Raw genomic sequence first — 12911 nt, 5'->3', positions numbered from 1 at the left:
CACTGAGCAGGGAGCCTGATGTGGGACTCCATCCCAAGACCCCAGGATCGTGACCTGAGCCAAAGGCAGATGCTTAACGACTGAGCCACCCAGCCACACCATTGTTGTTTTTTTCTAATAGAATCACATCCTCCAATCAGGGGAAGGATTTCAGCAGGTTTCTGACAAAGTGCCTCACAACATCCTCATAGATAAGATGAGGTGAGCTAGATGATAGTATGATTTGTAAATGAATCAAAAATTAAATAACTGTACCTAAAAAGTCTCGGGTAAAAGAGAGGTCAGCCTGGAGAGAAGATCCTACAGACACAATGCAGGTCTCTGCAAGATTTTTTTTTATCAAAAACATAAATAAGTAACTAGAAGCAATTCTTATTCAATTTGCCAAGTGAAATATCTGGAAAGGGTAGTTAATATAAAGAATGGCAGAAAAAAGGACTAAAAAGTCCTAGAACACCTGAAATTTCAGGCTGATCATCAAGAATTTGAAATTAAATACAGATAAAGATGAATCCTTTCATCCAGGTTATAAAAACATGCCTGCAAAATGGGTGAGGCCTGCATTAACAAAGGTTCACATTTTATAGGGATTTCAGTTGACTGTATCTCCAATGTGAGCCAGTGCATCATGTGGATGCCAAACAACCAGTCTCATTCATTTTAGGGCGACATTTAGTAGACACCCAGGATGTCAAGCCAGGGAAGTATTTCTATTCCATCCTGAACTTGCTGAACTACAGTTCAGTATGGGGAGCCATACTGTCATAGAGTGGACCACCCAGAGGCCATGCAAAGCAACATGATCAGAGGCAAAGAATCTAGAAATCAGGGTAAAAGAGAAACGAGGTGAAAGAAAAGGGGTTAGCTTAGAAAAGGGGTGATTAGGGAAGTGATAACACAGCTGTGCTCAACAAGCTCTCTGTTAGACCAAGCTCAAAGGAAGCCAATTATAGGATGACCGACTTTAGCTCAGTGTAGGACACAATTTTCTATCATTAGATTGGCCCACACCCACAGTACGCATGGGCCACGTGACACTGGAAGATGACCTGCTATGTGAAGGGCTGGTTTCACAAGTGTGTTACAGAGTGAAGAAGGTTTACAGTCATTGCTTTGATATACTCTGGGAGTCTGAAATTCTGGAAAGCTATTAAATAAGCTTGTGCCACCAAAAAACGAATCCACTTACTACCAAAGGATGTTAAGCTGGGTGGATATCTCTCTACCAGTTTCTTTGTGCCTTGCTTGTGCCTCTGAAGCACTATTTTATTATTGAAGAATTCAAAACATGAAGACAAGCTGTTGAAAGTCAGAGAGGAAAGGCAACCTTGAGTTATGCCCAACAGCTATTCTGTCTCTTTGATGTTAAAAATCAATTGCCTAAGGAGCAAAGGAGAAAACCTTTCAATCACATTCTTAGATCTCATAGCATTTTACATTCGAACCTAGAGCAGGAAAGGCTGGCAAAAAAAAAAAAAGTGACCCTTATATGGGAGGAAAGATCATGATCGTAGTCATTCTTTGTTCTTCTTAAAAATTGTTCCTAACTTCAACCACATGACATGCAATGACTTTACTCCAATTTACCACTGTGGTTCACGAAAATTAAATTTATCATATACAACTGATTTTAAATAAGGTATCTAACATATTTTAAACATGACAGAGGAAAACATATATATGTTGTCCTTTTTAAACTTCCACTTTCTATAAAATGTGTTAATAGCAAGATACTGCAGAATGGACTGAAATACATTTCAAGATCACAGAACATCTTATTCATCTTTAGAGCAGTAACTTTTTGTCAACTTGGAGCTCATTAATTTAGAAAGAAAACACAACTGAAGAGCAGACATTGATGAAGGCTATTCACTTTTCACAATATTAACATGTTAATGCTTTATTTGTACAGAAACAATAGCACTAATTACAGTGGAACCTTACAGCATTCAATGAAATATTCGTAAGCACTAAGGGCATGTATACTGATGAGCACTGAGTAATGTACAGAATTGTTCAATGGCTCTACCAAGCTAATATAACAGTGTATGTTAATTACACTTGCATTAAAATAATGATAAAAACCAATTCAATAGCACTTAGTTGACATGAAAGAAGATAATTTCAGACACTCTTAAGATGTTAGTGCCATAGAGGCAGTAAAGATAATTTAGAATATTTATCAATTTTCAAATTTGGAAACTGAGGCCCAGAGAGGTAAAGTACTCCTTACCCAAGTCTGGGCAGCTGGTTAACTATGGAGGAAGGTCTAGAACCAGGTCTCCTAGCTCCCTGTCAAATGCTCTTAATATCACACTACAGAGTACCTGAATCCCAAAGCAAATCAAATCCAGGCATGCTGTATGAATGACTGCATCATACAGTGAACTGTCCTAAGCCCTAGAAAAGAAATGGGCATAGAAAGAAGACACTGCTTTTCTTAAAGAAACTTACAGTCTTGTGAAGAAAACACACCTGAAAAATTGTTTAAGTTGTAGTTTCAGATCTTAATTCAAGAAATAAAAATATGTGACTATTTTGCATGTTGATGTGTGTTCCCATAAAAATTAGAGGAGCTCTGAGGAAACATGACTCCTATGAGAAGGGGAGACGGAGGAATGTCGGGGGAGGAAATGGGAGTTGAATTGGATCTTGCAAACTGGGGAGGATTTGTAAGGGGAGAAAGAAAAGATGGCATTTGAGGAAGATGGAACTGTGTGAACAGATACACATTCTACTCGTATCTGTAAAGAGCTCTGCAAAACAACATACTATGTTATCCCTCGTATTAGGTAAGTGATACTGTCGCTTAGTGTAAGGGCAATTTTCATCAAGAAGAGCATTAAATGTTTATTATCTGTCCTGGTGAACTGGGAAAAAAGATAGGATCTGGGAACAATGAATGCAATGCTTGATTTACAGCTGACCCTTGAACAACGTGGGTTTGAACTGCGCAGGTCCACTTATACACAGGCTTTTTTTCAATAAGCACAGCGCAGCACTGTAAATATATCTTCTCTTACTATTTTCTTAATAACATCTTCTTTCTCTAGCTTCCTTGATTGTGAGACTACAGTATATAATATATGTAATACACAAAATATATGCTAATCAACTGTTTATGTTATCGGTAAGGCATCCAGTCAACAGTAGGCTGTTAGTTACATTTTGGGGGAGTCCGTATGTGGATTTCTGATTGCACAGATGGTCAGCACCCCTACCCCCCACATTGTTCAAGGGTCAACTGTATTTGCTTACTTATACCTCATAATTCCACAAAGAAATTGAGGTAGCTTTAAAAATTGGAAATAAACTAAGGAAAATGATAAGCCCAGGAATAAAAGCAGCACCCACAGAAAAGCAGACTATACAGTCCAGATGGCTGTTAGTCAGAGGTGGGGGCCAGAGGAATGGAAATAGAGTTGACCCTTTTTAGGATTTACAAGATTTTTCCTGCGTTAGATTAAAAATAAGGCAAAAAGCTTGCAATTCAGAAGAAGTGGAGCATTTCCTAATACTGAGATGAGAGAAATTTCTCCTGAGTCCTCATAAAGAAGCCACTGAATGATGCAGTAGGTGCTGTCCTTAACCCCACCCACCCCTGAGTCTATAGTTATGAAGAGTAATTTCACATGGTGGTCCTCATACTGCCACTCAGTGTAGGACAAACACATCACATTTAGGTATGACCATTTACAAAACAGTGTGGCCCACACGCTTGGTCCTCCCATAATAGAAAAGGAAAATTTAGACTATGTACTGGATTGGAGGGACTATATATTCTTCAGTTCATATGGATTCATTTATTCACTCAAAATTTATTGATTGCATACAACGTGACAGACTTGGGAATATAGCCATGAATAGAAGGGATGGTCATGCTCGTGAGTTAAATATTCTAGTGGTGGGAGAAGGATCATAGACAAACATATGTCAGGGGCGCCTGGGTGGCTCAGTCATTTAAACGTCTGCCTTTGGCTCAGGTCATGATCCCGGAGTCCCGGGATCGAGTCCCACATTGGGCTCCCTGCTCAGCGGGGAGTCTGCTTCTCCCTCTACGCACCACCCCCTGCCCCCAGCTCATGCTCTCTCTCTCAAATAAATAAAATCTTAAAAAAGAAAAAAAAAAGTATGTTAGATGATGATAAATGCTATTGGGAAAAATAAGGCAGGACAAGGTGCGAGAGAACACGATGGGCGGTGTGAGGTTGGTAGTTAGAAAGGGTAATCACAGACAAGCCCTCTGATGGGGTCATGTTTGTGCAGAAACCAGCATGATAGGAGGAAGGACACTCTAAGACGTCTGGGAGAGAAGTGCTGCAGGCAAAGGGAACAGTTAGTGCAAAAGCCCCAGGAGAGAAACATGCTTGGCATGTCTGAGTAATGGCACGACACCCAGCCAGGCAGAGGCAGGTGAAAGGTCTTATGAAAATGAATGAAACAGGAGGAGGTGAGAAAAAGGAACAATGGCAGAGTCAATCTTTGCTTCAGAAATCTCCTATTGTGCCTGTTTCAACACAAGCCAGAGGTAGTTGAGGATGGCCAGTGTATACCATAGAACACGACCATCCTTCTGTCAGCTTCACCACTGTGCTAAAACATGCCCTGAAATCACCCACCACAGGCATGGGCTTTTGTCTAAAGCCCAACTACACTATATGGAGAATATTAGAGCATGAAAACTAAGCATATAATTTCTGACACTTAAATATCCACAGAAAGTTCTAAATTGGCTTCCTGGTGAAACCTCCAAAGTTTTTTGAATGCAAATCGCACCTTTATGTAACTCACATGCAGTATCAAATCATTCATTACATTTAAGCCAACGGAATGCTACAGGGCACCTTTTGAAGGTGTTGACTTTGATTTTAAAAGACAATCTGGCAATTGTGTGATAGGAGAATCCACTGTCTATTGAAGACACTTATATGTGTCAATAAAACAGTATCATCAATTTAGAGAAGACCATTTATATTTGTTTCCCCTTAGCAGGGGACATGCATCCAGAATGCTGAAAAATAGTATCCGATCATTTAGACACAAGCGAAGAGAAGGAGTGGAATAAAAAATATCCCTTTATGCCATGAGAAATGTTGTCTCTTCGGAGCCTGTTCTATAAGACTCATGTGATCTTTTAACAGGTACTGAGACACAGGATCTATGAAGATTATCAATAATTGGGGGCTCCTGGGTGGCTCAGTCATTAAGCGTCTGCCTTTGGCTCAGGTCATGATCCCAGGGTCCTGGGATCGAGCCCCGCATTGGGCTCCCTGCTCAGCGGGAAGCCTGCTTCTCCCTCTCCCACTCCCTCTGCTTGTGTTCCCTCTCTCGCTGTCTCTCTCTCTCTCTGTCAAATAAATAAATAAAATCTTAAAAAATAAAAAAAGATTATCAATAATTGATTGCATATTGAGTTTGGAGATCTGACTTCATCAGCAATTCCCCAGAAAAAATGTAAGTAAATAGCAATAAAATTAGCAAATATTGTGTATTGTTCATTCATTTATTTAAATTTAATTTAAAAATTTTTTAAATTTTTTTTAAAATATTTTATTTATTTGAGAGAGAAGCACAGAGGGAGTGTGACAGGGAGAAGCAGACTCCCCACTGGGCAGAGAGCCTGATGTGGGGCTCAATCCCAGGACCCTGAGATCATGACCTGAGCCAAAGGCAGACGCTTAACCGACTGAGCCACCCAGGTGTCCCTTGTGTATTGTTCTTGACAGATTCTGCCTCAAAGTGACACAGAATACACCGATGACCTCTAATGGACCATCTTTGTCTAAAGGCTACTTTCACTACACTGGGAATTTTGGAGTAAGAAAGCTACGCTTGTAATTTCTGGCAAGAAGGAAACTGACATAGAGATTGGTTGTCCAATATGAGTCTACAAATTGAACCATCAGTACCAAAATCTGGATAATATTAATATATACATTCAATAGTAAAAATTTTTAAAAATCAGTGAAGTTCAAAGGACACGATTACCTGCTCAGCCAACAATGAAGCTAAGCTAGAATACGCATCTGCAAACTCGGGACCATATTTAATGGAGTCCTTCAGTAAGGAGATAGCCTCTTCCTTTTTCTCCTGGGACCTAGAGATTATAAAGAGGGGGGAAAAAACAACACCTTTTAATAACACTTTGTTTCAATCCTCTGATTGACATTGAAATCTCATTTCTTTTAGCAAAGATAACCTGATTCCCTCTGGATTTCACTGCAAATGAATTAAACTAGATTGTCTCAAGGTGCCAACAGTTTCTGTCTCTGAATTCTCAGGGGAAAGAGATGTAAATGATGCTGCAGTTTATTCACTGATTTTTCTACCTTCTCTTTCCTGCTATGCACTTTCTTGAGAGCTTTCTTTAATATTTTAGAAGTTTGTTAACCAGAAACCTTGACACTCAGAGGAGCAATTGTGGAGGCATCCGTGGGAGCTGGTTTACAATGATGTGGAAGATGAGCTGAAGCCCTGGAGTACTAGTTGGACCCCCACAGGCTGGGCTCCGAACAGCGGCTAAGCCACCTCTCAGGGACAAAACAGCCAAACTGCTCACGTTAATCTTGGCTTTTATATCTAAGAGGCATCCATTTATACATAATATGTGAAGTTAGGAAATACTGTGACTACTGGCTGGCAAAGAATGATCGGCAATTTTATCATCATATTTTTATTGAAAATCTGGGCTGGTTCTGTTTTCTTCATTTTAGTCTTCTCCTGAAGGTGATTATTTCAGGTTCAGAGAGGACTCAAGGTCCCAAAGTTATTACCAGTATTTTGGGTGGCAGTTCTCTTTCCTGCTAGTGCCATGGGGGAAGCACTAGGTCATTATCTTGATATATCAATAGTTTTGAAGCCAAAAATATACACTGGCAGTGACCAATTTTGCTACTAATACAATTTCACAAACACCGACCACTTGCTAAGTGCTAGACATTGTAATTGGTAAAAGAACTGGAATGAAAAACCAGAATCCCTGAACTATAGAGAGCACAGAGCCTAAGGGTTCCCCCACTTTTACTGGGTACCAATATAGGATTGGGTGCTTCTGTTTTCACTATTTAGGGTCAACGATCATTTATTCAGCAATGTACCTTATGCTCTGGTAAATTTTCACATAACAGTATTAATTTTCACAACAATCCCATGCAGCAGGTGTTCATTGCCTATCATATTCATTTTTCTAATGAGAAAATCTGGATTTCAGAAAAGCTGAGTGACTCATCAGGTTGGTATAACCAGTCTTCTGGGTCAAGAGCCAGTGCTCCTCCATCACACCATATCTGCTTCTTCTAACTACTACTTAGAAACCCACCTCTTATAACCAGCAAGGTGTTGTGTGTGTGTGATGCATGCACCAGTATCATCAACCTCACCAGGAACTTAGAAATGCAGAGCCTCCAGCCCCATCCAGGCCTCCTGAATTGAACCCTACATTTTAAAAAGATTCTCTGGTAATTTGTATACACACTGAGATTTCAGCAGAATTGCTCCATAAATTAGCCAAGGCAGCTCAGTGTAGCTCCTGCTGCAAACCCGCCATGGCTTCGGTCTCTGTATGAGGAAGATCTGGAGAGGGAAAACTAACACTGACTCCATGAGTTTGAGCTCCAGGTGCTAGAAGCAGCATGCTGCAAGGCAATTTTACCTGGAAAAGAGTCTTCTATCATAGACCTTGAAAACAAAAAAGTCGTGTTTCCTGCACAGGCTTTGCATTCAACGGTTCAATTTAGCCAACATCTATCACTGGTCTACGACGTGTTAGCTATTTCTTAAGGGAGGTGGCTGTCCACGCTACCCTCTTCTTACTGGGGGTGAGCTCACTCCTACTGGGCTCCTCTTGATGCACAGTCCAGCCCTTGAGAGCAAGGTGTAACACCTGTGTGCTTCACTGGATTATTTTTGGGATGTGGCTTGAAAGTTGCAGGGTTCTAAGACGTGCATCACAGCTCTCTTAGTGACGCTTTTTTTTTTTTTTTACTGATTCATTCATTTAGTCAACAAACATTTAAAGAGTGTCTGTAAGACTCTACATAAGTCCACTATGTTCACATACTCCTGGGTTTCTAAACTAAAATACACCTTGAAGTACTTCTTCCATGGGCACATGTAAATGAAAGCTTATTTTTTTTAATCCTGGTAATTTGACTATTGATTTCATGGTTAGCAGGATTCTTCCTCCAAGGATTTCATAAATCTTTTGTTTTTTTTAAGATTTATTTATTTTAGAAGGGGAGGGGCAGAAGGAGAGGGAGAGAGAGTCTCCCCAGGCAGGGGGCTCAACCTCACGACCCTCAGACCATAACCCGAGCTGAAACCAAGAGTCAGACGCTTAACCAACTGCGCCACCCAGGCTCCCCTCCTTTATTAACATTAATTTGGAAATCCTCCCAAAATGCACAAGAAGATTCAGACTTAGGAAATTAAGGCTGAAGGTTAAGTCCCTCAGGATATAACGTGAGCTTGGATATTCTTCAAAATCAGCAGAAAAAACCCCCACAACAATCTGATAGAAAGGATTTAGTGATTTTCATTTGTCATGGCTCACATCAGTTAGAATGGCAACTTAAACCTTTTATATATGAATTCAGTGAGATTAATTACCACTTAATGCAGTCTAGGAATCTAAACACTTGAGGCTATCTATTAACATTCATAAGACACAGTGGAAGAGTTAGCAACAAAGTTATTCACAGGGAACTTAATTCTTTATGAAAAACTCTATCTCTATTAATCTCTTGGGGGATGGACACATTTTCAGAAAAACAGCTCACCATGTAATTTTGGTTAGTATAGGAGTGTTGCAAAATGCAAAGACAAGACATTTCCTCTTGTCTCTGCACTCTGGGATGATTCTGCTTTTCCCCGGGAGCCTTTGGGAGTCATTGGACACCAACAGGTATCAGGCACATGCCACCTTAACACATATTTTAAAATGTTTTTTTACAAAAGCCTAAGAAACTCATAAGCAGTAATTTTGTTGTTGTTTCTGAAAGGGAGAGAAATCGTGGGAAGAGACAGTTCCTCTGTCGTGTCTCCTTTGCTCAGCCTTTGGTGGGAGCTTATGAAATAGATGTGGTTTTGACATAATAACTTAGAGCAGATAATTCATCTCCACAGGACCTTCTTTGGTCATATAGTACCGTGATTACCACGTGAGCATTGAACTTCATTTCAATCTGATTCTGGTTTCAGAGGCATCCCTTTTCATATCCACATTACAGCCCATGTTTCGCTACTAATTTTCTCATAACAATTAAAAATTGGCGGCAATATTCCTGCAATTCTCTCGACTAGACTGCTCCTTGCTCAGTTTTGCTTGCTCACACCGTGGTTCCCAACCTGTTTCTAGTTCCCTCTGTCTTCTCTTACTACATGCAGACAATTGACAGGTACATTTTTTCTAGAGCACTGCCTTCAACACGGTCTTTTATATAAAAATCTTCATTAAGGCCCGGCTGCATACAGATAGACTGTTTAAACCTTCCATAAAGTGGTTCTGAGCAACATTCCAAACATGACCAGGTACCCACGGGCCCAGCCAGACCGCGTGGCCTTTGGCCTTTATCCTACAGAACCTAAGAGATCATGGATCCCACTGCTTTTCTACCCTCAGTGTACTTAAAATCACTTCAGGTGCTTTTAAAAAAGACCTTGGTGTTCCTGGGCCAGACCTCATAATAGGAAATTCTCCATGCGAGTATGACAGCCATTCAGAATTGAGAATTATGGGTATAATTTATCCTCCTCGATTTACAGCTGGAGGAAATGAAACTCTGAGGGTCTCGGCGATTTGCCCTGGTCCACGCAAGAAGGCCGGCCTCACGGAGGTCTTGTGCCTCTCGGCCGGGCATCCGTGCCAAGCCGCTTCACAGACGGCTTTCCCCTCCTCTCTGCCCCGACTCACCAGCTCAAAGCATGATCCCGCATCAGACCTCCTAAATACATAACAAAAGTGGAAAACAGAGAGATGTTCTCTTTCTTATATGTTGGTTTTCTTCCTGTATCTCTGTAAGGAAAAAAGACGGCGGAGGAACGGCCGTCCGGAAGCCCTGTTCTGGCCTCCAAAGGGGCGGCTGCCCTTTGTTCTTCAGCTCAACATTCCAGAGTATCTGGGCTCCAGCTCACTTTTCTTCTCCAAGGCCCCAGCGCAGCACAGAGGGGCCCCTGCCCCTGCCTCGCGGAGGGGGCACGTCCCTCCACCCGTGAGCAAGCAAGCATCGACGCTTCCCGTTTCCCAGTAGCTGTTTGTTGGACACTTACTCTCTGCTAAGGACACAGTAAGTGATTCTTTGGCATTCTTTATTTTAATTCTCTTTAAGTATAATGGATTAGGCGTAATTACTGCCATTTTTAAGATTTAGATGACAATACCGGCAACCAACACCCGAATAAAAATAGATTTCGAGAGCTAAGGGATGTGCGCCCAGCACACAGCTACTGTGACACCAGCATTCTCATCTAGAACTTCGAATCTGTCTCGTTCCACGCGCCGGCCACACTCAGCACGTCTGCGTTCACTCTCTTAAATGTGAGGCGCTCTGAGACCTCCTTCATAGGCAAGACCCATGTCTTACTAATCTTCTTTTATCCCAGTGATCTGTACATAGTAGAAATTCAATAATTTTAGTAAAGTGACCTGTACATAGTAGAAATTCAGTAATTGCTAAATTAATTTAAAAAACAAACAAACATGACTTTACTATTCTTATTCCTAATCTCTGTAAATCTTAAATAAGCATTTCAGTATCCTAATCGAGTTAGAGGTAGGTAATATTATCATCCATTTTATATCTCCATTTCTACAGCTCTTTCAATATTATAGAAGTAATCCTAAGGAAGACAGAAGCATCCTAACCTTTAGAATCGTAAGAAAATGACAAGTATAGTTTTTATTTATTGAGCACGTCCTACTTACCAGGTACCGCTAAAGCAGTTTCTCTACCTTAACTCTGCATAGTAGTTAGAAGCACAAACTCAAAACCCAGAAGGACTGCCTTCAAATTCTACTTCTACCCTTTACTAGTTGTGTCTCTTGAGGCAAATTATCAGACCTCCCTGTGTCTCAGGTACACAGTAGGTACTATATATGTTTTGGCTTTTATTAGCTTGTTCAATGTTTCCAAAATCACCCATTAAAACCTATCTCCCTCTTTTTTTAAATTAATTTTTTAAAACAAGGAGAGTGTAGTGTTTTTGAAATTTTTTCAAAAGTAATATACTTTCAGGGCACCTGCATGGCTCAGTCGGTTAAGCACCTGACTCAATTTTGGCTCAGGTCATGATCTCAGTCGAGCCCAATGTCAGGCTCTGCAATCAGCATGGAGTCTGCTTGAGGTTCTTTGTCTCTCTCTCTCTCTCTCTCTCTCTGCCCCTCCCCTGCTCACTCTCTCTTTCTCTCTCAAATAAATAAATAAATAAAATCTTTTTTAAAAAAATAATATACTTCCACATTTCAAATTAATTATTCACAAAAAATTAAAGCTAGACATGAGTGATTTTTTTCTCTGATACCATAATGATTTTTTTTAAAAAGATTTTATTTATTTGATAGAGAACATGAGCAGGAGGGTGGGGCAGAGGGAGAAAAAGAGGGACAAGTAGACTCCCCACTGAGCATGAAGCCTGACGTGGGGCTCAATCCCAGGACCCTAGGATCATGACCTGAGCTGAAGGCAGACGCTTAACCGACTGAGCCACCCAGGTGCCCTAGATTTTTAATACAATTTAAATCATCATTAAATACACAAATGAATACGTTGCACTAAATGTAAAATCACACCCCTAACAAACAAGTCGTTACCCCTGGAAACCTCATTCTATGGCAAACACCCAGCTGACAAAGCCAAAATGGCAGACTCATAGTTCAGAATCCACTCAGCTGATGTCAGAACCACATAAAGGAGAGGGTCTGCATTTTTAGGGTTGATTGCTAAAGGTGAATATTTGGGCAAGAAAAAATCAAGAGCAATTTTGAACCTTTTCTTCAGTGAAGCCAGGAAAGCTTCTTAGAAAAGAGAGGTTTAGGCAGTTATCTCCATGTGAAAAGATATTTAAAAAAAAAAAGGCAGAAAATTTCAAATAGACATTATAAAATTTCTTAATAATGGTAATTACTATGCTCTGACAGTATAAATCACCCCTGGGCCAGCATTAGACAGTATTAAAACTTCCTAATACATTCATTTTGGATCTATCATAAGCAATTTGGGAAAATCAGAAGCCCATTTTTAATGTAAGCCCCATCTATAGACAACTATTCTGTTAGCCATTTACACTAAATTGACAGGTCAGTTCAAAAGGGAGAAAAATAGGAGAATAACATTTGCATCTGAATTGACCAAGCCTGTAATTGAGCTAACTCCACAGGTTATTTCTCTGAATAACACAGAAAATGTTTGCACTAAGTAGCCCATAACTGGTGAATAAATTGATAAAAATCAAACCTCAGCATATCCCCCATGGACAGACACCTTCAGCCAGAAGTCAGAGAAGGGAACATTCTGAATCCTTTTGGAAACTCATGTCACACTAAGGGCTTCAGAGCTTCTGTTGGGGGTTCAACTAGCATTGGTGGAACCATTAGGGATCCCTGGGTAGGTGACAGGAGCAGGTAAGAGTAAAACTGTCCCAGCGTGATAATATTTATTGCCTCTCAGCATCCTGCATTTCCTTATTCACCAAATAAGGAAACATCAAGTGACTGCAGCAGCTGATGACCAATGATCCTTCATGGCCTAAAATACTTTGTCCTCACTTTCCCCCAAGATTAATTGTCCTCAAATGTTAGTGCTTAAGAATCACTGGGTGTTTGATAAAATGCAGAATTCCAGGCCTCCTAAGATTCGATAGGTCTGGGGTAGGGCCCAGGAATCATTATTCTTAATAAGTCCCTCAGGTGATTCTGT

The 12911-nt window shown here is 40.5% G+C and overlaps 1 protein-coding gene across 3 annotated transcripts in view; it reads right to left on the bottom strand.

The window, feature by feature from the left end:
* Positions 1 to 12911, bottom strand: part of TMTC1 (transmembrane O-mannosyltransferase targeting cadherins 1) — a 277142-nt gene that overhangs the window by 29558 nt on the left and 234673 nt on the right. For all 3 annotated transcript variants that reach the window (XM_027594472.2, XM_027594474.2, XM_027594473.2), the window contains one exon: positions 5989 to 6097. In XM_027594472.2, coding sequence (XP_027450273.1) covers positions 5989 to 6097 — 109 coding nt within the window. The remainder of the gene's footprint in view (positions 1 to 5988; positions 6098 to 12911) is intronic.

The sequence above is a fragment of the Zalophus californianus genome, chromosome 9 (genome assembly GCF_009762305.2).
Source record: "Zalophus californianus isolate mZalCal1 chromosome 9, mZalCal1.pri.v2, whole genome shotgun sequence".
NCBI classification, from domain to species: domain Eukaryota; kingdom Metazoa; phylum Chordata; class Mammalia; order Carnivora; family Otariidae; genus Zalophus; species Zalophus californianus.
The sequence above is the reverse complement of the archived record's forward strand: the minus strand, read 5'-3'. Positions and strand labels throughout refer to the sequence as shown.